A 25,278-nucleotide genomic window follows, 5' to 3' on the forward strand; every position below is an offset into this window, starting at 1 on the left:
TAAGTACTTGTCATACAAAGAGTACTAACACTAGACTAGTCCAATTAGTACCTTACTAACGTCAAACTGTACTTTACCATACATTAGCACCAATCCAGCGAGGAAGAAGGTTGAAACTGAAAATGTTGGGCCGAAAGCTAGTGCTATGGCTAATCTGGCGTTTTGTGCAAATACGCTAGGGCTGATGTCTTTATGTTGAGGTGGCCAAGCACGCACACAAAGTCAACTACCCTCTTGCAGGCGCACCACAACTGTGCCCCGTGTATATAGTGTTTGCGTTTCCTACACTCAAAGCGCACAGTCCTACGGGCAATGGGAGGTCCTGCACTTCCATGAGTAACAGAAGCGTCCTCGGCAAAACGCTACAACACACACTCTAAACACTAGAAAAAAAAAATTCAGAGATAACCTGATTAGTGCATACCAATGTCAGGTGTAGCGGAATTGAAATGGTGAAGATCTAGATTATAGACTTACACTATTCCTTTACTTCTTTCCCTTGCATTAGTGATTCCTTTTAGCTTGAATGATGGTTCCTTTTACTATTCCCTGAAGAGAGGGAATGAGAGAGTGAAACCGGCCCGTGGGGCGGTAGGCTTTGGCTTTCACCCGAAATTCTTTTACTTTAGACACACACAGAGTACTTTGCAAAGGTGACCTATAACGGGGATTAACACCTAAGTACACACACGGCTCGGAAGCTAGAATGCTCTGAGGAGACGCCGACAACCTGTAGGCCGCAAAATTGGCGCCCCTTTCGGTATTTCTTTATTATTTAACAGAGGGAATAAAACCTGTGATCTCCTACGAGCTGCCCCGCACAATCTAGGCTAAGAAACACCTGTTCTGGCCCGATTTCGGCAACATAACTATACTAGGACGCTTCACAATCAGTATCCCCACGCAATAGATGACTTTCCCGACGCATACGGACACTTTGCAAAACCTGGCGAGAATCTGCAGCACGCTGAATTCTCTGTTTTCTGCCCCGAAAATGCGCCAGATCACCTATACAGCGGTCAACTCGCGTCCCCGAGCCTCCTGGGGATATTAGGGTCCGTTTAGGGTCGAAACCCTAAACCTGCAAAAATACACAGCAGGCTGTAATTCCCTGTTTTGGGCTCCGTTTCGCGTGCCGGTTGCATCTGTAGCAAGACCTCGAGCTCCCGCACCTGTAGGGCTACTTTCCCTTTGAATCGGACAAGATTTCTCACGTGAAACCCCTCCGAATTCACCTGTACTTGCGAGGGATTAGCCGCTAGCTAATCCAGTACATGTGCAAGAGGCTCTTGCCTCGACAATCGTGCATGAACCCACATATCTGTACATTGGTCAAATGAAAAGCCCACTAGAGGGGCATAACATACTGCTCATAGGGGGGGGAGAGAGCAGTGCGTAGCGTGCAGGGCATCACTCCTAGCACCGCACTGTACATAAGGGGGAAAGGAAGAACTCCATAGCTCTTAACCTGACAGTTCGCAGATGAGGCCTCTCCCAGCATGAAATTCAGCACCACTTCTTCTTGCATGAGGAAAGTGCACAGGAATGTGCCACTTAGCGCATTTACAGACCATTTCCCGTTTCAGGTCTGCCGCTTAAAAATCTCCCGATTGGTCGCTCAGTTGACTTCGCGGCAGAGTTGTAAAATGTTCCCCTAGTCATACCGGAGGTAATGACGCGAACAAATTTCGTGGCCCCCAATAGCAGTTCCCTAAATTTTAGGAAATGATTCCGTCGGGCTCCCAATGGTCTTCTGACCATCTATCCTCATTGGGACCGCATCCAAAAGTGCAATGTGGCCCAACTGTCGGATACTTTCTATCGGTAGTCACACCTTGACTTTCAGCCTTTATTGAGTTCACTTCCTAGTATCCACCAACGTGCTAAGTGCGACGGGGGGACCTATATGATCTTGCTCTGAACCTAGACATCCTCTTACCATACGAATTCCAGTGCTGACCACTACCCATCTGCGGGTGAAACTACCGTTCACATTGGCCATACAATGTCCGACCGTTTGCTACTTCAAGAAGAGGGTCTCAAAAATAAAACAAAACCGATTGGAAAGAAACCAACAACTAAAGTTAGCAGTTGCCACGTCCTCGTGACATAGTTAACAGTTGCCACGTCCCCGTGACATACCCCCCTCTTGAAATCGCAAACGTCCTCGATTGCATACCATAAATACACGCCACTCATGAGCTTGTGCTATTAACACTCTTTTATCATCGCATGTATCCGCAAGAAAGGTCATAACACATAGATACAAATGACTTAATGAGACCTTCATACTTTTGTCGTTTCCATCTATTACACTGAATTCATATGTACATTTGATGTACTAGCTCTATCATTACCCCTCCTTTGCACACGTTGGGTCGGGGCATAAGTAGGCTGTAACCCAAAGGCTTCAAGGTAAAGTTGCAATACATTTGGTGACTCTGACAGTTCATGCTCTTCCATCCACTTTGCATCCATAGCTGGATAGTTCTTGAACTTCACCAAATAGCGTCTTGCAACTTGTCCTTTAACGTTTCTATCCTTATGTGCCAAAACTTACTCAGGTACCAAGATCTCATCAAGTTCCTCAACTTCTTGCTGATCCTCATCTGACATATCTTTTGGCACATCACCCATGAAGGGTCTTAGAAGACTCACGTGAAACGCATTATGAATCTTCCACGTATCAGGCAATTTCAACCTGTAAGCCACATCACTGATCTTGTCAAGCACTTGAAAAGACCCATAATAACGCATATTGAGCTTAGGAAACAGCCGTTCCTTGCCTTTCATTTTCTTTAACCTTTCCTTTTCGAACCTTAATAGAACCCAATCGCCAAGTGATAACAGCAATTCACGACGGTGACGATCAGCAGCCTTTTTCTGCTTTGCCTGAGTCTTCTCAAAGGCAACTTTAATTTTCTTATACATCTCATCCATATTCTCAACATATCGATCTGCCTCAAAGATCTTGTCCTTTGTATGCAAAATGGGAGGAACCTTTTTGCCGCCTTCAACAATCTCAAAAGGTGCTTTGCCAGTAGACGAATGCACCGTATTATTGTACGCATACTCAAGCATAAGCAAATACTGTTCCCACTTGCCCTTATTATCTGACACATAGCATTTCAGCAGATCTAAGACAGTAGAATTAGCCTCTTCTGATTTTCCATCAGTTTGTGGATGAAACGAAGACGAGTACTTGAGCGTAGTGCCCATGTTCTCAAACAATCATATCCAGAACAAACTGGTCATGCGAGGATCACGATCATTGATAATCGATTGTGGCATACCATGGTACTTAAACACATTGTAGATGAACAAGCGTGCCATCTAATCAGATTTTATCTTCTTCCTGATAGGGATAAAATGGGCCTGCTTGTTGAATCTGCAGATAATGATCCATATACCATCATTCCCTGTTGGCGTTCTTGGAAGATCAAAGATAAAGTCCATAGCAATGCTTTCCCATGGCTTATCCGGAATTGGCAATGGTTGTAACAACCCTGGTGCCTTTTGCCTGTCAAACTTGACCTTTTGGCAAACTATGCATGCTCGCACAAAGGCATCCACATCTCTCCTCAAGGTAGGCCAATAGAAGAACGTCTCTACCGCTTTAACTGTTGCATCAATGCCACGATGCCCTGCATACGATGGGACATGACTCTCTTTCATGACCTTATGTCGCAGTGGCCTAGTGACACAAAGTCTGCCATGCATCATCATAAAACCATCTCTAAGGAGGTAGTGCTCGTGATGTTGCCCCTCTTGTAACTGTTCAAAGATCCTTGCAAAATCTTCATCAGCAGTATATTGTTCCTTCATGTCATCTAACTCATGATGATAAGGAATTGACACAGCTATGGCTTTCTTGATAACGCATCAGCCACAACATTCTTCTTGCCTTCCACATGCATAATCTGGAAGTGGAACATGGAAAGAATGTTTGCCCATCGCATATGCTTTTCGGATAAGTTTGACTGTGTCAAGAAGTATCGCAAGGTCTGATGATCTGTTTGGACAACAAAATCAGCACGTAAGAGGTAGTGCTTCCAGCTAGAAAGCGCATGAATCACTGCCAAAGCTCTTTTTCATAGACTTGCATAGTCCTCTCTGGCCCTTGCAAAATTCGGCTTTCATAGGCTACTACCCGTACATCTTGCATTAGCACTGCTCCGATGCTACTGCCACACGCGTCACATTGGACCACAAATGACTTCCTGAGATCTGGCAAAACAATAACTGGATCTGAAGTCAACTTTTCCTTTAAGAGACTAAAAGCTGAAATCTCTTTTTGAGTCCATCTCAAAGTGACTTCTTTCTTTTGCAAAGCGTGAAGAGGCGATGCTATCTTTGCAAAATTTCTGATAAACCTTCTATAGTAGGAACACAATCCCAAGAAGCTTCTGACATTGTGCACAGTCTTCAAGTCTGGCCATGTCTTGATAGCTTTGGCCTTTGCGGGATCCATTCTAACACCATCCTTTGAGACTATGTGGCCAAGAAAGTGGATCTCTTGGAGGAAGAATTCACTTTTCTTAGGATTGACAAGTAACCTGTGACTGCGCACAGCTCTTCGAGCACAATGGTCAAGTGACGCCTATGCTCCTCTTCATTCTTCGAATACACTATCATGTCATCGAAGAACGTCCCAACAAACTGTTGACGCGAGCGGAAAATCCGGTCCATCATTCTATTGAACATGGCAGGAGCATTTGTTAGCCCAAACGGCATCGCTAGAAACTCATAAAGACCAAATGTCGTTCTAAACACAGTCTTGTGCACATCCTCTGGCCTTATACGAATCTGATGGTACCCACTCTTAAGGTCTATGCTGCTGAAAATTGCAGCACCCTCTAAACGATCGAGAATATCATCAATTCTAGGAATAGGAAACCTATTCTTGATGGTATTCTTATTCAACGCACGGTAATCAATACACATGCGCCATGAGCCATCCTTCTTCTGCACTAGGAGCAATGGGGAGCAAAAGGGTGACGAACTAGGCTGAATCAGCCCCTTCTCTAATAACTCCTCAACCTGGCCCATAATCTCTTTCTGCTGCGCCGCACTAACCCTGTAGGGAGGTCTATTTGGTGGGCTACACCCTGGCACCAAATCTATCCGATGGTCCTCAGGTCTCTCTGGTAGCAATTGCGGCGGTAATGAATCAGAAAAACAGTCACTAAACTTTTGCAAAAATGCTGACCTTTCTTTATCTAACACAGATAAATTTGACTTAAGTCTGATCACTATCTGAGACATCACGTGCAAAAATCAAGTACACAGAAAGATGATTCTTTATTACAGAAGTGATAGCAGAAGCAGGTACAATAGGGACTGACTCTCCTTTAAGCTTTACATCCAAGATGTGAGTTTTACCCCTATGCTATACAGTGATCTTTTTGTTGTAGGCATCCAAGACTCCATGCACTCAGAACATCCACGGGATCCCCAACAAGGCGTCACAACCTTCCAGCAGCATGATGTAGAACTCTTCTATGTCCACATACGACTGAATATGCAGACGCAGTTTTCCAATGATGGGAGTAACACACTCTGAGTGGCCAAGACATGCCAACCCTGCCTCTGCTGTGTACCCCATCTCTTGAGCTCTAATGCCCAGCTTCATAGCTAACTCTGGTGAGATAAAGTTGGCTTTGGCACCTGGATCAAAGAAGATGAGTGTCGTCTGATCCCTAACTTTACCCCATGCCCTACATAACTCACTGGCATCTGTGTTGGGCCTGTCACCCACCATGTCAAGCACTAAACCTGTCGGGGTTTAGGCTTTCTTGCCTTTCTGGTCTTCTTTATCCTCTGAGTCAGCTAGTCTTTTCCTTTGTGGACAATTGATAGCAAAGTGACCAGGCTGCTCGCATATAAAGCATTTGTTCTCAACCATTAGGACCTTCTTTTCCCCGAGCGACTTGCGCACAAAAGGCTTCCTTTTCTGTTTCTTTGCCTGCGCTCCATAAGTCCCGGCTGAATCCTTGTCTCTGGTGGCCTTTTCTGACCCCTGTGACGCATCAAGAGCCGTTTTCACAAAGCGCTTCTTCGCTGAATTTTCCTTTTGCTGCCCTTCTTTGTCGTTGCTCGGAAATCCACTGTCCTCTCCTTTCAACAAGGCAAGACCAGTGTTCGCAACTTCCATAAGCTGAGTGAGGATAGCCACTCTGTTCTTTGTACAGTAATCGTGAAGCCCTCTTAGCAACCCACAACAGTACTTCTCTATCTGCTCTGTCAATGGCACAAATCTTCACTGAGAGTAACGCTTTACAAAACCTCCTATTGTACTCCACCAAGCTCTTGCACGAAGCTGAAGTAAGTTGGTGCCAATCTGCCATGACGTTGGCTTCAAATTCATTTGACGGCCAAGCAGATGCAAACATTTGCTTGAAGTAAACCCAACTGGCAGGTACCTGCCCTTGCATTAACAATGTCATCCACCATGTAAGCGCATCGTCCTTTAAGAAAGTGGCAGCTTTCCTGACCTTCGAGGCCTCTGTAAATTTCCCTCCCACATAAGCTGTATCAAACTGCTGGAGGAAAGTGAGGGTCTTTGTCTTATCCTCGAAACCACTGAAGGTACTAAACTTTACAGGTGCACCACCTTCTTTGTAAGCCTTCGGCTTCTCTAGTGCCCCCAAGTTCTCATACGGAATAGTCTGCAACATGGGCATTGTAGTAGGCATGATCGGCACATCTTGGCCATTCACATTTTGCGTATGAGGTGCGATATCTGGCTACTGTCCAGAAAAACCAGCCATGCCAAAATGACCCTGTGGCACCCCAAACTGGCAGTGGTTGCTCTGAAAACCCTGCTGCATGCCGATACTACCATACATGGGGTTTGGCATGATGCCTTGCATAACCCCGAACACTGTTCCTCACATGTACGGTTGACTTCCAGGCACATAACCAGCCATACTTTGGAACACTGATCCACCCCCGAAATACCCAGGATGTACCGTGGGTGGTGGATAAACTGAGTGCATAGCCTGGTATCCAGTTCCCTATCCGTTCAAGACAGCATGTTGGCTCTGAAAGGTGGCGGGCTGAACTAGCATAACTTGTGGAATAGGCGCTCTAGACACCTGTTCAAGCACAGGAGGAACCTGTTTTGGAGCCCCTGACTCCGCAACATGCGAGTGTTCCCTTTCCTCCAGAGCCGCATGAAGTACCTGGGCTTGAGCATCAACAAGCTCCGTAACAACGTAGGTTGCCTATTTTGCTGTTGCACTGGTGACGCGTGCAAGAACTCCATAAACCTTGGATTATGCACCAGCTGCGAAAAGACATTCACCGCGGCAACTAACTGAGTCTTGAATGCATCATCCTCAAGTTGCCCAGTCATAAAGCCCTGTACTACAAGAGGGACATTCACATTCACAGGAGGTACAGACTGACGTGGCCGTGAGCTCTCACCAATCTCGAAAACCATAGGGATCTCTTGCCTGAAGAGGAACCCTCTTCCATAATGCCCTTCCCTTGTCGGCCATAGTCTAATCCCGCGTTCCTGCACTTTGTGTCTTTACACAAAACAACCGAGGCTCACTCTTTGAGGAAAAAGTGATTGATGTCCCGGCAACGGAACCATGAAACCGGCCCGTGGGGCGGTAGGCTTTGGCTTTCACCCGAAATTCTTTTACTTTAGACACACACAGAGTACTTTGCAAAGGTAACCTGTAACAGAGATTAACACCTAAGTACATATACGGCTCGGAAGCTAGAATGCTCCGAGCATACGCCCACAACCTGTAGGCCCCAAATTGGCGCCCCTTTCAGTATTTCTTTATTCTTTAACAAAGGGAATAAAACCTGTGATCTCCTACGAGCTGCCCCGCACAATCTAGGCTAAGAAACACCTGTTCTGGCCCGATTTCGGCAGCATAACTATACTAGGATGCTTCACAGTCAGTATCCCCACGCAATAGATGACTTTTCCGATGCATACGGACACTTTGCAAAACCTGGCGAGAATCTGCAGCACGCTGAATTCTCTCTTTTCTGCCTTGAAAATGCGCAAGATCACCTGTACAGCGGTCCCCTCGCGTCCCCGAACCTCCTGGGGGTATTAGGGTCCGTTTAGGGCCGAAACCCTAAACCTGCAAAAATACACAGCAGGCTGTAATTCCCTGTTTTGGGCTCCGTTTCGCATGCCGGTCGCATCTCCTCGAGCTCCCGCACCTGTAGGACTACTTGCCCTTTGAATCGGACAAGATTTCTCACGTGAAACCTCTCCGAATTCACCTGTACCTGCGGGGGATTAGCCGCTAGCTAATCCAGTACTTGTGCAAGAGGCTCTTGCCTCGGCGATCACGCATGAACCTGCATATCTGTACATTGGTCAAATGAAAAGCCCACTAGAGGGGCATAACATATTGCTCATAGGGGAGAGAGAGAGAGAGCAGTGCGTAGCGTGCAGGGCATCACTCCTAGCACCGCACTGTACATAAGGGGGAAAGGAAGAACTCCATAGCTCTTAACATGTGACAGTTTGCAAATGAAGCCTCTCCCAGCATGAAATTCAGCGCCACTTCTTCTTGCATGAGGAAAGTGCACAGGAATGTGCCACTTGGCGCATTTACAAACCATTTCCCATTTCGGGTCTCCCGCTTAAAAATCTCCCGACTAGTCGCTCAGTTGACTTCGCGGCAGAGTTGTAAAATGTTCCACTAGTCATACCGGAGGTAATGACGCGAACACATTTCGTGGCCCAAAATAGCAGTTCCCTAAATTTTAGGAAATGATTACGTCGGGCTCCCAATGGTCTTTTGACCATCTATCCTCATTGGGACCGCATCCAAAAGTGCAATGTGGCCCAACTGTCGGATACTTTCTGTTGGTAGTCACATCTTGACTTTAGGCCTTTATTGAGTTCACTTCCTAGTATCCACCAACTTGCTAAGTGCAACGGGGGGACCTATATGATCTTGCTCTAAGCCTAGACATCCTCTTACCATACGAATTCCAGTGCCGACCACTACCCATCTGCGGGTGAAACTACCATTCACATTGGCCATACAATATCTGACCGTTTGCTACTTCAAGAAGAGGGTCCCAAAAATATAACAAAACCCATTGGAAAGAAACCAACAACTAAAGTTAGCAGTTGCCACGTCCTCGTGAGTTAATAGCTGCCACGTCCCCGTGACAGAGAGTACAATAGAGATGTGAAGAGGGAGAGAGAAGAGGAGAATGACATCCGGTGGGGTCCCAACCAACCCTCTCAAGCGCCCCCCACACCATTGCTGATGTGGTATCTGCTTTAGATTGCATAAATGGGATGTACACACATGCAATACCTCAAGTGCAGACTCTACTGACTCGAATGATGACTATCACCAGGGTAACTCCTCAAGACAAAGCACCTCCAGGGCTGATTTACAGCTTTGGATCCTTCCCGCATCCCGGATGGCCACGAAGGGGTAGATCTGCGGCTGATTTGCGCTCCCGATGTGAGAGGAATGAAGGGCTGAAAGTTGGCTGGCAAAACGGAGATCTGAAGCGTAAAACGCAGCAAATCTCTCACGTAAAGCAGAGCGAAAAGCGCAAATCTCAACAATGCCGATGATGGACAGCAATGGAGCACTCGATGCCGGCAAGGGAATGGTCGAGGGGAGGCTCAATGGGTTGCCAAAGTACCGGACTGCATCTGGGAAAGCTAGCACTTGCAGATCTTGCGCACTTTTGGTGACGGAAGGGCTGAAAGCTGAAAACATTGGCTGATCTGTCGTTGAATAGGTAGTGCTATGGTTGAGGATGGAGAGTGCAAGGGCTGATGACTACAAAACACCAAGCAATCTGTAATCTCCCAAAAACGCCAGGCTCTACAAAAACACTGGGGTTCAAACGCTAGCTCCTTGCTTCCTTTATAGGTGAGATTTAAAAGTTATAAACCTCTCAAGGCTTAGGTAGGGTAATCCGTCCACCATACCCAACAAATAAATCATAAAAATAATTTATTAATAAGTTTAGCCAAGGGGTGAAATTGTCACACATCTACCCACACGAGAATCCAATCGACGTTGGGAATGGCTCGTTGGATTCTTGTAACCTAAAACTACATGCACGTCATGCCAGATGCCTATCGTAGTGTAATAACATCTGTCAAAAAGCTTGTGCAAACCATTTATGCAAGAGGCTTCCAAAACTGAAAACCTAACCTAATAGACTCGTCCAGACATGCAGGTCCTACGAACAGGCTCACAAAATTGCCGATACTAATCCTCCTAGGATTCTAAACACTCCTATCTAGGATGAAGGGGAAACATGGCTCTGGAGGCATGTTCCACATTGCACACAGAGCCATGTGCACGTGACATCCCCTCCTGCTTAAGGTGAGGTACGGGTACCGCGTTGCATGGCCTTCTTTTATGAGGCTAACAAATTTGGATAGTCAATAAAAAATTCCTTGTGCACCCAAGCAGCTTCATGTGTCCCTCGATCCTTGAATTTGAGAAAATATTGCTTTGCTTCCTTCTTATTGCCAAACTAGAATTGAAGCATTCAAAGACGCTTCAGCTTGATGACTTTGATTGGAACAATGAAGTCACAAATTGGTGATGTGGCCTGCCCACTAGACACACACACACGCTGGAATTGCTGACGTGGTTGCAGCCTGCGAAAAAAAAAAACTGACGTGACCCTGCTGTGTACGGACAGACCGCAAAATGCGGCGCAGAACGTTGTATTCCGTACGGGTGGTGGCAGTGCTTTTGCGTGGAGCTTTTACGGCAACCTTACCTGCTTTTTGGCTACACAAGAGATAGAGAGAGACCTTTGCTTTATTTTAAGTAAGCTCGAGAGAGAGAAAGAGCTTTAAATTTTAAAGATACTTTAAAAATTGTAAGCCGATTTTTGGGACAGCTTTTTATGGGAAGCTTTTGGGGCTCTGCTTTTGGCATCCCTTGTACTCATTAAATAAGCAGGCAGGACCTCTCATAACTCAGAGCATCTGGATGCAGAGTCTGAGTGTGAGCGTCTGCCCGCACTTGTACTTTGAACACAGATTAATACAAAAAGAAATACCGAGAGGGGCACCAATCTTTGGGGCCAATATCTCTAGGCACGGAACTCCGCTGGGCCAGTGTCGAATCAATTGTGAACTATGAACTGTTTTGAAGTAATTATTTGTGTTGTCGCAGTAGATTCTCGACTTGGAGTGTCCAAGTCTGTTACAGTGGTATCATAGCACGGCCGATTTCTCTTCTACGGGAAATCCGATCCCTAATTTTTTTTTCCGCGGCACCTATGGCTTCAGGCAAAGATCAGTCAACTCCCTCTGCATCCGGAGATGCGGGAAGGGATCACAACGAAGATTCCGGCAAGGAGCATGGCCCACCTCGGCCTACTCAGGCGGAGCGTCAAGAGATGGAGCGTCGACAATTGATCGCCGATGCAACAAAGATGATGCTTAATTTTGCCAAGGACCCAAAATTGGCAAAATATATGAACAAGACTTCATTTGAGGAGGTGCACACGCAGTGGCAGAAGACCACAAAACCACCCCAAAGACCCGCTCTCAAGAAACTTCCTACTCCCAAGAAGTATACAAAGAAGGAATTAGAAGAGGTGGTTGATGCACCAATTTCTCAGCTTTTTAACCCGCAGAACAAAGCTAAAAAGCACGACAAAAAGCAGAAGAAAGACGCTCACTTCCCGGGTTATTTGGGTCGTCGGTCTACTTTTGAAAACGCAAGTAAGCAGAAGAAGCGTGTTGGATTTCAAGGAGTACCCAGTTCTTCTTCTTCTTCTTCTTCTTCTTCTTCGTCTTCGTCTTCTTCTTCTGACAGTCCTTCTAGCTCATCTGACTCAAGCGAAGAAGACAGAAAAAGGCAGCCGATCGTCATCGTCGCGATTGAAATTGAAGGAGGATGATTGGGTGCTCTTACGTTCTGAGAAGGCACGCCTAAGAAAGAAGAAGGGAAAGGAGAGGCTTTTTCCAAAGCTTAGTATGAGCTACTACGGACCTTTCCAAATCTCCAAAAAGATCAATGATGTCTCCTTCCCACTGAAATTACCTGACACTTAGAAGATTCACAATGCATTTCATGTGAGTCTCTTGAAACCTTCTAAAGATAATGTGCCCGAAGATGGGGAGCCCGATGAGCAACCCGAAGTGGAGGAAAACGAGGAGATCCTTGTTCCTGATCAAATTTTGGCACATAAGGACACAAAGAATAAGGGCAAAGTAAGAAGGCGGTTCTTGGTTAAATTCAAACTATCCTGCATTGGATGCGAAGTGGATGGAGGAGGAGGACCTAGCAGATACTCCTCAGATTGTGAAACTTTACCTTGAAGCTTTTGTTTAGCATAGTCTACTCCAAATGGAACCCAGAATTCAGCTTGGCCGAAGATATGGTGTAGTGGGTTTGCACAAGAGGGGAGTTACTCCACTCCTTTGTCAACAGATGCCTTGATTTTAGAATACTAGAGTCACTGATGTCTCTTTGAGCTTCAGGGATACTGAGAGTTGACAGTATTCTGCATATGAAACTGATTTGTTCTTGACTTGTTTTTAAGTGCAGGAACTGATAGACGAAATGATTACAGCACTTTGGTCTGAATGATCTCGAATAGACATGGTTGCAATAGGGGTTAGTCAATCGGGCATCGATGAGGTCCAGAGTGGATCTAGATGCGATTGCTAACTGCATTGCCAATAAATCATGGTCTAAGATCAGAATGAATGTTGAATGTGATTGGTCATGTGATGTCCTGTGATGTTGACTGATGTCCTCTGATGTCGTGTAATGTGACTGTCGATTGGTACATGTGCTAGATGTGGGTTCCTATTGCGTCGGTACCAACAGTCAGTGTCTGCTAAGGCAGTTTATGGCTTCTGTCTGTTTTGCAGGCGTAATCGAGGGCGATTACAATGCTTTCAAGAGGGGGGTATGTCACAAATTGGTGACATGGCCTGCCCACTAGACACACACACGCTGGAATTGCTGACGTGGCTGCAGCCTGCGGAAACAAAAACTGACGTGGCCCTGCTGTGTACGGAAAGCCCACAAAATGCAGCGAAGAACCCGGGATTCCGTACGGTTGGTGGCAGTGCTTTTGCATTGAGCTTTTACGGCAGCCTTACCTGCTTTTTGGCTCTGCAAGAGATAAAGAGAGACCTTTGCTTTATTTTACGTAAGCTGGAGAGAGAGAAAGAGCTTTAAATTTTAAAGATGCTTTAAAAATTGTAAGCCTATTTTTGGGGCAGCTTTTTATAGGAAGCTTTTGGGGCTCCGCTTTTGGCATCCCTTGTACTCATTAAATAAGCAGGCAGGACCTCTCATAACTCAAAGCATCTGGACGCAGAGTCTGAGTGTTAGCGCTTGCCCGCAATCTTGTACTTTGAGCACAAATTATACAAAAAGAAATACCGAAAGGGACGCTAGTCTTTGGGGCCAATATCTCTAGGCACGGAACTCCGCCGGGCCAGTGTCGAATGAATTGTGAACTGTGGACTGTTTTGAAGTGATTATTTGTGCTGTCGCAGTAGATTCTCGACTTGGAGTGTCCAAGTCTGTAACAAATGATCTCCGGTGGTTCTTCTTTTGGATTGCTCCTTGGAAGTCCGCCCTTGTGGCAACAACTCTTCAGGTCCACTTTGGAAACTCGTTGTGCCTCCTGTAGATGCTCCAAAGGAACTGAGATGAATTTGGTTTCTTACAAACAAAGAGAAATGGTAACCCAAAAGACCATACCTTGGGAGGGCGAAGTCTCATAAACAAGAGGTCACCTAGTTTCGGCTTCTCTTTATGAGGTTGAGAGAAAATTTACCTATGTGTTCCGCGTCATGCAATTGGTCGGAGACAATGTCCATAGGTCGATGGAGATGGTGTGTAAGGAAATGATGATCCTGGGAAACCACGGAATTGACCTTGAGAAATCCTTCACTATACTTGTCAAGAATACACAAGTTCTTGGATGTGGGTTGACAACTTGACGTACATGACCGCCGCTTGGGCTCCATGACGTAGCTCTTTGTTTTCCTGGACGTGAGAGATGAGAGAGAGAGAGAATACCACTCTCGCCTCGAATGAGGACGGGCTGCGACACATTATCTTTGATGAGAAACGTGAGCTTCTCTTGATTGATAATGGGCTTGAACCTGCAAAACCACTTAATGCCCAAAATGATATCACATCCTGCAAGTTTAGAGACTAAAAACCAACGAGTGAATTGAGTTTATTGAATGATTAATTTGACATCATCACATTCTTGAAAGATCAAAGCGTCCATGCCTATAGAGAACCCCTGCACCGGGAGGGTGACCACGGATAGAAGAAGTGTGAAGATGTGCACATTTGACAAGAGATTCACTTATTACATCATGAGAACTTCCAAAATCAAATAACACAACAACCCTTTGACCATTCACATGTCCATAACATTTTATGAGTTCATCATCTTCAAAAGTTTTGCTTAGCTTCTTGCTCTATTCACTTGAGGGGTAGAGTCAGAAGTTGACGCAGTAGAGGTTTCCTTTTTAAATTCTTTCTTAGGACACTCCTTTTTCATGTGATCTACGACTAAACAATGGAAGCACCTACGTTCCTTTGCATGCAATGCTTGTTCTTCTCTACTTAATTGACCACCTAAAACTCCTTGAGGAATCTTTACATCAGATGTAAGTTGAGGTTTATGAGATTTTCCTATACCCTTATTCTTAGATTTATCACTCTTTCCTTGAGATTGAGATGGAGAATTAGATTGAGAAGAAGAATTGGAAGAGTTCTTTTTATTGTTGCCATTCCCATTAGAATTCTTGTCCTTGTCCTTGATGAGTCATGAGAGGAAGAGTTACCATTACCTGAGGCCGTCTTGAGCTTACCCTTGTTGTGCTTAGTCTCTTGGAGTTGAGCCAAGAGTATTGCTTCTTGCAATGTCTTCGGATCACGGGCTTCCACATCAAACTTGATTGAGTGGTTCAATTCAAAGAGAAAGGCCTCCAACCTTTCCTCATCCGTTTTCCGCAATTGTCCACCTAACTAAGACACATGATTACCATATGGCATCACAGGTTTACCTTGTTGAGACAAAGCCCGAAAATCCTCCTTCAATCGCTTCAGGTACTGTGGAGGCAAGAAGCGCATCTTCAAATCCTTCTCGAACTCCTCCCAACTAAGCTCGAGAAGGGGAACGAGGAGAGACGCGGAGTAGGCTGCCTTGTGGGCTTCCTCCTTCTCCATCAACTCATCCTTCCAAGTGATTGCATCACCCGTGAAATGCATGAAATCCAAGAGAACTTTGTTATTATCAGACTTTTTAACAACTGCAAAATAGGATGTAAATTGATGCAACCAAGAATGAATGACAATAGCATCCATCTTACCATCATACTTACTGAACGTAATCTTCTTGGGAATTGGTTCATTGGCTGATCGTGTAGCCTTGTTGCCTCCACGATGTAAACTTAATGCATCTAGACATTTGTTAGAGATCAACGAGATCTGGATGTGATGATTAAGTGAATGAAGTCTGAATGAGAACTGACCATGAATAGAATGAGACTCTAGTGCATCAAGATGTCTATCTGGATGAGATGACTCGATATTGTTGAGAGTACATCAATGGTTCCGGAAGGATGAGATGGTTGCACAATGGTCTAGGTGCATCAAGAGTTTTGGACGAAATGAGATGGCTAGATTGAATGATTGAAACACGGTGTTAACACTAGGTTGGTAACCTAACAGGACATAAAAGTGTCCTTTCAGGGTTTTTAAAAAAACCTCCAAAACCATAGTAGATCCACTCATTTTGTAAAATCCTTTCATGAGGTTATAGTTCAAGGCCTACTACACATGTAAAAAATAAGAAACTTGTAAAATTTCTCATCTTTTGGTCACACCAAGCCTCCAAAGTTGATGGACCAGTACATTTTCATCAAAACAATCATTTCTTACGTTTTTTTGCATAAAAATAAGATTAGGGATTTTTGTAGAACTTGAGATAAATTCCCTAGTTAACTTCAATGGGTTGGTGATCAGAACATGTGATTGCTTCTCACTCACTATTTTTTGTTTTTCCAAAAGAAATAGGTACAAAAACGTTGAATTTTTACCATTCTGCAAACCTATCATCAAAGTTTCTATAGACACACTCAATACAAATAATATATGCATGCTTTCTTAGTTCCGTATTGTCCTTTAGGTTCATAAGGAGCCATGGAGCATGTCAAAAGAATAATACATCTCTTACCAAGGGGAATCTTGGGGACAAAGATGAAGTGCTAAATACAGCAAACATGAAAAAACTGGGTTCAACATTATGAGTTGTAGAATCCCATAGAAACTATTCAATATCTAGCCAAATTTGATCCTTATGACTAGTTATGGTTACTACCTACAAAATGCATGTAGTTGTCACAAGAAACTAACAATATTGAAAAAGCTATACTTGATATACTAGAATGTTTTGCTTTCTTCTATAATTGAAAAAATCAACCATCGTTGTCTACTATGCAAAATAGGGTATTAGGTGCCCCAAAACTCAAGGAATATTAGCTTTATGTTACAATATGCGACATAGAAAATCAAAACTGCATTTGGATATCATGAAAGCCACCAAAAAAATCATAGAAGAGCTAAAATTGGCTAAAAAACAGGATTTGACAATTTTTGTAATTTGGTCATAACTTACAACTTTAACATTTATTTCTCCCTAGAAGCATCAGGACATGTTGAGGACTACTAAAGATAGTTCTCTAGCATTATAGACCTCACAAACATGAATTCTAGAGTGGTATAGTTGCAAAAAGTTGAAAAAAGCCAAAAACAGAACCCATTTTCTCACACAGTTTAGGTTGTGAAATGTTGTGAAAGGACAAGGTTAAAGATGGAATAGATACTCCAAAAAAATGTCGAGTTTTTTTCAGCTCATGAGACAACTTTCTAGACAGATAGCACCTCAAAATGTATTTTGAAACTCTTGACATAATTCAAGGAAAATGGTCACTTAACACGACACAAAAGTGTCTGAGGACATAAAAGTGTTCCATTACCAACCTAGTGTTAAAGTGAACTAAGTGCGTGTAATTTTGTGAATTGCGTCTTGTGGGGATGGTCATGGGCATGGTTTGCTTAAAATGTGAAAAGAAAGGATATGAATCTGACAGTAACAAGATATAGTATATCAAGACATTCGTGAAAAGATCAACATGGTCTGGATGTGATTGCTATATGGTTACAATGATCATGACTTGTATCTGAGACCTTCGACAAAAATGTAATTGATTAGGGACGAATGTCTTTGTAATAGTGCTGGATTGGTGAAGTTTGGTGCATAAGTACAATGTCTATTGAAGAAAGTTTTTGTCCTTTGGTTGTTTTTGCATGCGTAATCAAGGGCGATTACAATTCTTTCAAGAGGGGAAAATGTCACAAAGTGATGATGTGGCGTGCCAACTAGAAAGAAAACTTATCATGACCATTGGCAACTTCATCATCTGTGACTCCAACTTCGACCTCCACTTCCTCGTACTCCACCTCCTTCTCATTGTTATTGGTCTCTCATTGTTATTGGTCTCTCTAGGATTCTCGTCTTGCATATTATTATTGACCTCTTAGGGATTCTCCATTGTTGCTGAAAGAAGTTATCTCATCTGGATCGGATAGCGCGTAGGAGAGCAATAAACCGTTCTCTGATATCAATGTAATCGGCCAATCTACTGCCCAAGGCTGTAATGGACAACATTATCAACAAATTCGGCCTTTAATCATGAATAACAAACTAAATATTCACCTCATAGATAATAGAGAGAAAGAGTTTGAAGAATTAGAAAAGAGAATGAGAGATAGAGATGGGACAGGGAGAGATGGAGAGTCAGAGTTCCTCTCCTACACAACATCGGCTCCTCATTAGGCGTTGTTGCACTTTTGACACCCCGTTTTTTGTAAATTTGTACATATGGACATGACGCTTGATGTCAAAAGGATGTGTGGGCTCTCTTTTTGTGGGTTTTTTAGCTTGCTTTAGCAAGCACATGTACATGCAAGGCAAGTCACTAGTATAGCGCTAGTTGTCGGGTTATTGTAGTACCCGTGAGTGAGTTTTTTTAAGTGAGACTTGTATATAACTAAAACTCATGTACAAACTTAAAAAAGTTCAACCAAAGTCCAAAAATTTTCAGGTTTTAGCTCGCTATGCCTCCTTGATGGTTTCTGATACAGTTTTTACCCTCGCCTTGCCTTCTCTACGTGTGGTCGTACCGGAACAGCTCTCTGTTCGCGACAATTTTGCATGCAGCGACGTGTAGATTCAATTTTGGTCATCTTCAACTTTCTCGCCATTCAATTTCCAAGCTTTAAAGTGCCCCAATTGGAGTTGTGCTCTTCAAGTTACGATTAGTTCTTTGCAGGGTTATGGTTATGGCAGCCTAGTGGAAGATTGTGTGCAGACAGATTGGAAGGGCATGTATTTATGAATTGTAGAATTGATGTTAAAGTTATGGGTTTTTGATATTCAATTGTGAAAGGGGAGGCCCTTGTCTTCATATGCATTGGTCGGCGTGTGCTATAAATCCGTGTTTTGACAAGGTTTTGCTCCTTTGTGCTACAGTACTTTGGGTAGGCGTGTGCTTGTAAATTCCCAAGGGAGCATAGATCTTTTGTTTGGGGTTTACTAAGAGTGGTTTGGGTATACTTTTTGGTGCTGAGGTTGAGGTTTGAACACTCTTGGACTATAAAGCTATAGAGGCATCCCACTTTTTCTTTTGCTCAACAGTGTTTCAGTGCCCGCCCCACCGAGGAGTTGCTTCAAGTGACCTTCAGTTTACAAGTTTCATTGATGTGATGGTTGGCAGAGTTTCTAAAGTTTTATGGTCATGTAGATGAAGATGCTAAGGACTTTATTGAGAAACTTGTGTTTGCTTGTTTTCTTGCAAATAGGGAAGATCCAATGATTATGCTCAAAATTTTGTTCTACTGCTTGAAGGAGGATGCAAGGATATGGTATGATGAGCATGAGTCTTGGTTGAGATCATCTCAACCTTCACAGGTAATGACTTATGATGCATTAAAGAGAGATTTTCTTGAGAAGTTCAAGAAGGTAGAGGACCCAACGGATGTATGGCACTTCATTGAAGGGCTTGTACAAGGTGACAGCCAGAGTGTAGATGCCTTTGTGAAGCAATTTAATGATTTGTGGAAGAGATGGTGTCTTGCTTTGGGCAATGATGTTCCTCCTCTTATGCTTAAGAAGTGTATGTTTATGCAAAGCTTAAGGGCTAATTTGAGATTGAAGGTTGAATTGAAAGGGCCGAAGACATTTGAGGATGTGGTCAAAATTGCGAAGTATAAGGAATGGAAGCTAGAGAGATTGAGAGAGATTAGATTGCTAGGTGATGTGGAGCCAAAGGTTTCTCTATGCATTGATGTGGATACAAAGAAAGACTCTAATGTAATATTGTATCATGATGGTTCTTTTGGGAAAGAGTGGAAAACATATAATGAGGAGAAAGATGCTACTATGCATATGATGCCATCCTTGTTGTTTATGCCACTTAATGGTGTTTCACATGCAAAAGATGATGTTTCTACCAATGTGAAAGCTAATGAGAAGGAAAAGGATGCAATTAGTAAAGTATTAAAGAATGACCATGACGAGAGTCAAGTTGTAGATACCACTGTTGATGTGGCCAACATACTTACAATGAAAGATGAGCATGTGGGTGATGTGAAAGTGGATGTTGAGTATCCCTCTCCTTTATGTGAAGTAGTTGAGAATGATTTGCAAGTCAATGAAAATTCTTATATGAAAGTGAATGATGTGAATGAAGAGCTCTCTCAAATGCATGCAATTGTTGAGTCTTTTTTAATAAATGAGATGCTATTGAGCATGTTGTGGACCTTGTTAATGAGGAGATTTTCCATGAGGACTCTTATGATTGCATTGTAATGATGTTTGTGGACATCCCTTGATTGATAAAGAGAACATTGAGGTTTTAGAAGCTATGGAAAATGATGGAGATTCTCTTTCTATGCCTCATGTGAATATGGTTGATCCTACCTTGCTTGATCTTCTTGTTAACGAGGAGCCTAAGGTATGCATAGGAAATGTCTTACATATCAAGCATGGTATGGTTGAATTGGTGGAAGATGCTTAGTGAAGAGTGTTGATAATGAGATGGATATGCATAAGGATATGCAAATGGTTGAGGCAAAAATTAAAGGTATTTTGGATGAGATGTTTAAGGCTTCATTGCATGCTTTAGCAATGAAACGGTCTTTCTGCGTGGTATTTGTTGATAGTAGATTATGCTTAAAGAGGATTTGGATACTACGTATGGTTTGTGCTTTGATATTGGGAGTGAGAGAATTACTATGGTTGGTGTTTTTTTGTATGCATCTTGTGTTATATGGCCATTCGATCGAGGTGGACGTGAAATCTTTTGCTACTGCTAGGCATGAATGCTCTGCTAGAGGATTCATGGGGTTTGGCAAACTATGTTGCAAGCATTTTCGACACCCCGTTTTTGGTAAATTTGTACATATAGACATGACACTCGATGTCAAGAGGGTGTGTGGGCTCTCTTTTTGTGGATTTTTTAGCTTGCTTGCAGCAAGCACATGTACATGCAAGGCAAGTCACTAGTATAGCGCCAGCTGTCGAGCTATTGTAAGTGCCCGTAAGTGAGTTTTTTAAAGTGAGACTTGTATATAATTAAAACTCTTGAGCAAACTTTAAAAAATTTAGCCAAAGTCCAAAAATTTTCAAGTTTAAGCTCGTTGTGTCCTCCTTGATGGTTTCTGATGCAGTTTTTGCCCTCGCCTTGCCTTCTCTATGTGTAGTCGTACTGGGACAGCTCCCTATTCGCGTCAATTTTGCATGTAGCGGCATGTAAATTCAATTTTGGTCATCTTCGACTTTCTTGCCAGTCATTTTTCAAGCTTCCTTCCAAGCTTTAAAATGCCCCAATTGGAGTTGTGCTCTTCAAGTTACGACTAGTTCTCTGCAAGGTTATGGCTATGGCAGCCTAGTGGAAGATTGTGTGCAAACAGATTGGGAGGGCATGTATCTATGAATTGTGGAAATGATGTTGAAGTTGTGGGTTTTTTATGTTCAATTTTGAAAGGGGAGGCCCTTGTCTTTATATGCATTGGTCGGCGTGTGCTGTATATCCGTGCTTTGACAAGGTTTTGCTCATATGTGCTATGGTCCTATGGGTGAGCGTGTGCTTGTAAATTCCCAAGGGAGCTAGGTCTTTTGTTTGGGGTTTACTAAGAGTGGTTTGGATATACTTTTTGATTTGAGGTTTAGGTTTGAACGCTCTTGGGCTATAAAGCTATAGAGATGTCCTTCTTTTTCTTTTGGCCCTTGTCTTCATATGCATTGGTCGGCGTGTGCTGTATAATCCGTGCTTTGACAAGGTTTTGCTCCTATATGCTATGGTCCTTTGGGTGGGCGTGTGCTTGTAAATTCCCAAGGGAGCATAGGTCTTTTGTTTGGGGTTTACTAAGAGTGGTTTGGGTATACTTTTTGGTGTTGAGGTTGAGGTTTGAACGCTCTTGGGCTATAGAGCTAAAGAGATGTCCTTTTTTTTTTGCCCAATAGCGTCCCTTTCAATATTAGCGAGCAGAGGTGGACAGATCCAAAAGAAGAGAGGCACAAAAAGAAGACATAGGCAACAGAGGCAGTTCATCAAAAGTGCCTTTAGTTACTATGGTTTACAAGCCCACAGATTCCATCTCCTACTTCAGCACACTCGTCTTTGGATAATATTCTCCTTACATCCCTTGTTGAGCTTGGTGGCACGCTTCTTGCCACCTCCCCTTTCATCAAAGGTTCCTTTTGTTACTATGGTTTACAAGCCCGCAGATTCCATCTCCTACTCAGGCACACTCTTTTTTGGATAATATTCTCCTTACATCCCTTGTTGAGATTGCTAACTTGAGTTGTTGGTTTCTTTCCAATGATTTTTGTTTTATTTTTCGGACCCTCTTTTTGAAGTTGCAAATGGTCGGACATTGTATGGCCGATAGCCAAGATTTTCACCCGCAGTTGAAAAGGGCAGGTCACCACGAGTTGGTCGGGCCAATCGGCATTGGAATCCGAGCAGTAAAAGGGCGTCTAGGCTCAGTTCAAAGTCATTTAGGCCCCTCGCGACACTTATATGTTGGTGGGTACTAGGGAATTAACTCAAAAGAGGCATAAGGGACACATGGCGGCTCCAGATCATTCTGCCAGATCTACATGAAGAGGGGGCGCCCAAATTGAGAGAGGAGGCTGATTTTCTTCATTAAGTGCTACAATGTGTGTGAGTAGTGGGTGCAAGTGCTCACAGCTTTAATGGAAAGCTTGCCTTCTCCCTTGCTCTATGTAGCACGACGATTTTCTCTCGCGCATCTCTCTTTTCCCTTTGCACATTTGGTAATGCCCCACTAGTTGGGCTTCTCAGATGACCATGTACAGTTCTGGGGGTTTATGCACGTTTGCCAAGGCAAGAGCCTTCTGTACAAGAACCAAAGTAGCTAATTGCTAATCCCCTTCAAGTACACACGGTTCCATCGCGAAAGAATGCGACAACAGAGAGGTTCTCGCGTAACAACTTGTCCGATTTACAGGGGAACTGTCCCATTGCATGCAGGAGCACCTGAGGCACGCATAGGCATGCTCACTCCACTCGAAACGGTCCAAAACAGAGAATTACAGCCTGCTGTGTTTTTCTGCAGGTTTAGGATTTCACACCTAGACTGCAAAAAATTGCCACGGGAGCCTCGAAAAGGCCTTGGGATGCGTATACAGGGCAGTAGGCACCTTACAATTGCAAAACAAAAAATTACAGCATGCTAAAATTTGACCTGCAGCTCACTGGAAAGCTTGCATACCGCAAGGGAAAGTGTCCTTGACGTCGTGTACTTTTGACCTACAGGGATATTTGCGCCGTTATGCTCGCAAAATTGGGTCAACAACCTACAGTTACAGCCATGGACAGGCTTGGATAGCTTGGTGAGGGTTAGGTGCAAGCCTTCGGATCATTTAATTGCCAAGGGAGTCTCGGAAAAGCATTGGGTGCTTGTACAGGACAATTTAGAGAGATTTCCGCAAGGAATCTCGTCTAATTCAAGGGGCAAGTGACCAAATAGGTGCGAGAGCTCGAGGGCTATTCACAAAAGTGATCGGCACGCAAATCAGAGCGCAAAACAAAGAATTCAGCGAGCTCGAATTTCTCTCCAGGTTTTGCAAATTGCTCTCAAGTGCGTGGAAAGCCAATGTTTACTTGGGATTTTGTCCGTGGAGACTTCTACTGTGGTTATGTTGCCGAAATCGGGTTAGAGTAAAGGAATTTCAGGCCAATAAAAGTGGGACAGCTTGTAAAAGTTTACATGTTTTTCTCAAGTATAATAAGATTAAAGAAATACCATAAGGGGCACCAGTCTTTGGGGCCAACAGGGTGTCGTTGTCTACTTGGTAGCGCTCTAGCTGTCAAGCCGTGGTTTGTCTTGAAGTGTTAAATTCCAATCACAGGCTTATTCGTGAAGTTCCTTTGTGTCCTAAAGTTTAAAGTAAAGTTATCGGGTGAAAGCCTACGTCTACCGCTCTACGGGCCGGTTTCAATAGCCTTGTTTTATTCATTGTATATGACAATTCTAGTTATTTCCTCTTGTACTTTTATCTTGGGGTATGTGAACTTAAGATGTTTATTAATGTGCTTGATCATCATGCCCAATGGACATTACAAAAAAAATGTAATTGAGGACTCTCACTGCAAATGAGAGTACACCTCAAGTACCTGATCAAAAGTCCTATAGTAGGAGGGTTGTAGAGTTTGTTGGTAGGCTCAAGGCATCTCCATTCTCATATTCCACTTAGACATATACGGGAGTAGAAAGTTCATACATTGACACTAGCTCCATCATATGCAAGAAGCTATGTCCTATGTCTATGATGAAACAATATCTGCACTATATCTAGCAATCAAACAGATTCCAATAACACCCAGTTGGGCACTTTGTACCATCGCAATTAAATAGGGTAAAATAGAGGCCTTGGGATGCACCCTTGTTAACGTTATGAAATCACAATAATCAGCACATGGTACACATTTTGAATACAAAGTGGTATCAAAAGCTTCAGCAACCAGACATAAAGCATCCAGTTTATTACCTCCTTTCATATTGACGAGTGCATCATGAGTAGCTTCCATAAGCTGCTTCATTGCAATCTCCAAACCTAGATCCTCGCATTGCGTAAAGTCACTCACACAGCTATTTGTTGAAGCTTCATGCATGGGCTCATCCATGACTCCTCGCTCATTGCAGTTCAAAGACTGCAAATGTAATGGGCCTAGTCAGTTTTAACAAATATTTTGTCCAAGGCTTTCATACGGTAGGAAAAATTGAAACATTTGCAATGACAACAATTCAGTAAAACAGGTAACAAAATTTTGAATCGGTTGAACTGCCCAACGAAATCCAAAAATCTTAGAATGGTATCATAAAACTCATTTGCAACAGGTAGACATCCATGGTGTTCGAGATTGTGTGTTATCATGACATTCAGGATATATTGCATGGTTACATGACTATTTTAGACTTGCATATGCATTTTAGCCTATTTTATAGCCCCACCACTGTGTTACCTCTTGACCTATTATTGAGTTGCAGCATCTCTCTCTCTCTCTCTCTCTCTCTCTCTCTCTCTCTCTCTCTCTCTCTCTCCCGGCTTCTTGGGATTATTCCTGGGATGTTAAAACTTTTCTTCTTCTCTTCTTCTCTTACAAGAAATCATCTTCTATTCAATACCTAGAGGGGAGTACACCAAGATAAAGTATAAAACCCAAATACATCATATACAATGAATAAAATAAGGTTACACAGTGTTTTCAACCTCTCAGATCTCCGGAAGATAAGGCATGTTGAGGTGCTTTTTTTCTTGTTTTGTGTGTGTGTGTGTGTGTGTGTGTGTCATAAAATCTAATATCTAATATCTAACCAACCCAAATGATTTTCTCATATTAAATTGATCACTTAATGTGGGAGAATAAACGGGAACAAGTGTTAAGATATAGACATGTGCTTATAGATCTATCTCAACATGGGGCCAATGGTAAAGGGGCCCAAATGAGAGATGGTCTATCAAAGAGCAAGGCTAACAAATGGAGCATAAGACCTTAGGGTTAGCTTAATTGAAGACCTCCAATAATGTGTGAAAAAGGCCTTTGACCTTAGGTAAACATACCCAGGCAATCTCATCCAATTAGGAATATTCAGTGGTTGGCACATCACAATGCAACACAAATGCTCATATATGCATGTTACAAGACATAGAAACATA

The 25,278-nt window shown here is 43.3% G+C and overlaps 1 protein-coding gene across 6 annotated transcripts in view; it reads right to left on the reverse strand.

The window, feature by feature from the left end:
• The window catches only part of LOC147449634 (uncharacterized), a 90,907-nt gene that overhangs the window by 44,413 nt on the left and 21,216 nt on the right, over positions 1-25,278 (reverse strand). For 5 of the 6 annotated variants that reach the window (XM_086522660.1, XM_086522662.1, XM_086522664.1 and 2 more), the window contains exon 3: positions 24,109-24,271. The exons of the other annotated variant lie outside the window; for it this stretch is intronic. In XM_086522660.1, the coding sequence (XP_086378786.1) occupies positions 24,109-24,271 (163 nt within the window). The remainder of the gene's footprint in view (positions 1-24,108; positions 24,272-25,278) is intronic. 6 annotated transcript variants of the gene reach the window in all.

The sequence above is a fragment of the Adiantum capillus-veneris genome, chromosome 10 (assembly GCF_014529385.1).
Source record: "Adiantum capillus-veneris isolate H3 chromosome 10, ASM1452938v2, whole genome shotgun sequence".
Taxonomy (NCBI): domain Eukaryota; kingdom Viridiplantae; phylum Streptophyta; class Polypodiopsida; order Polypodiales; family Pteridaceae; genus Adiantum; species Adiantum capillus-veneris.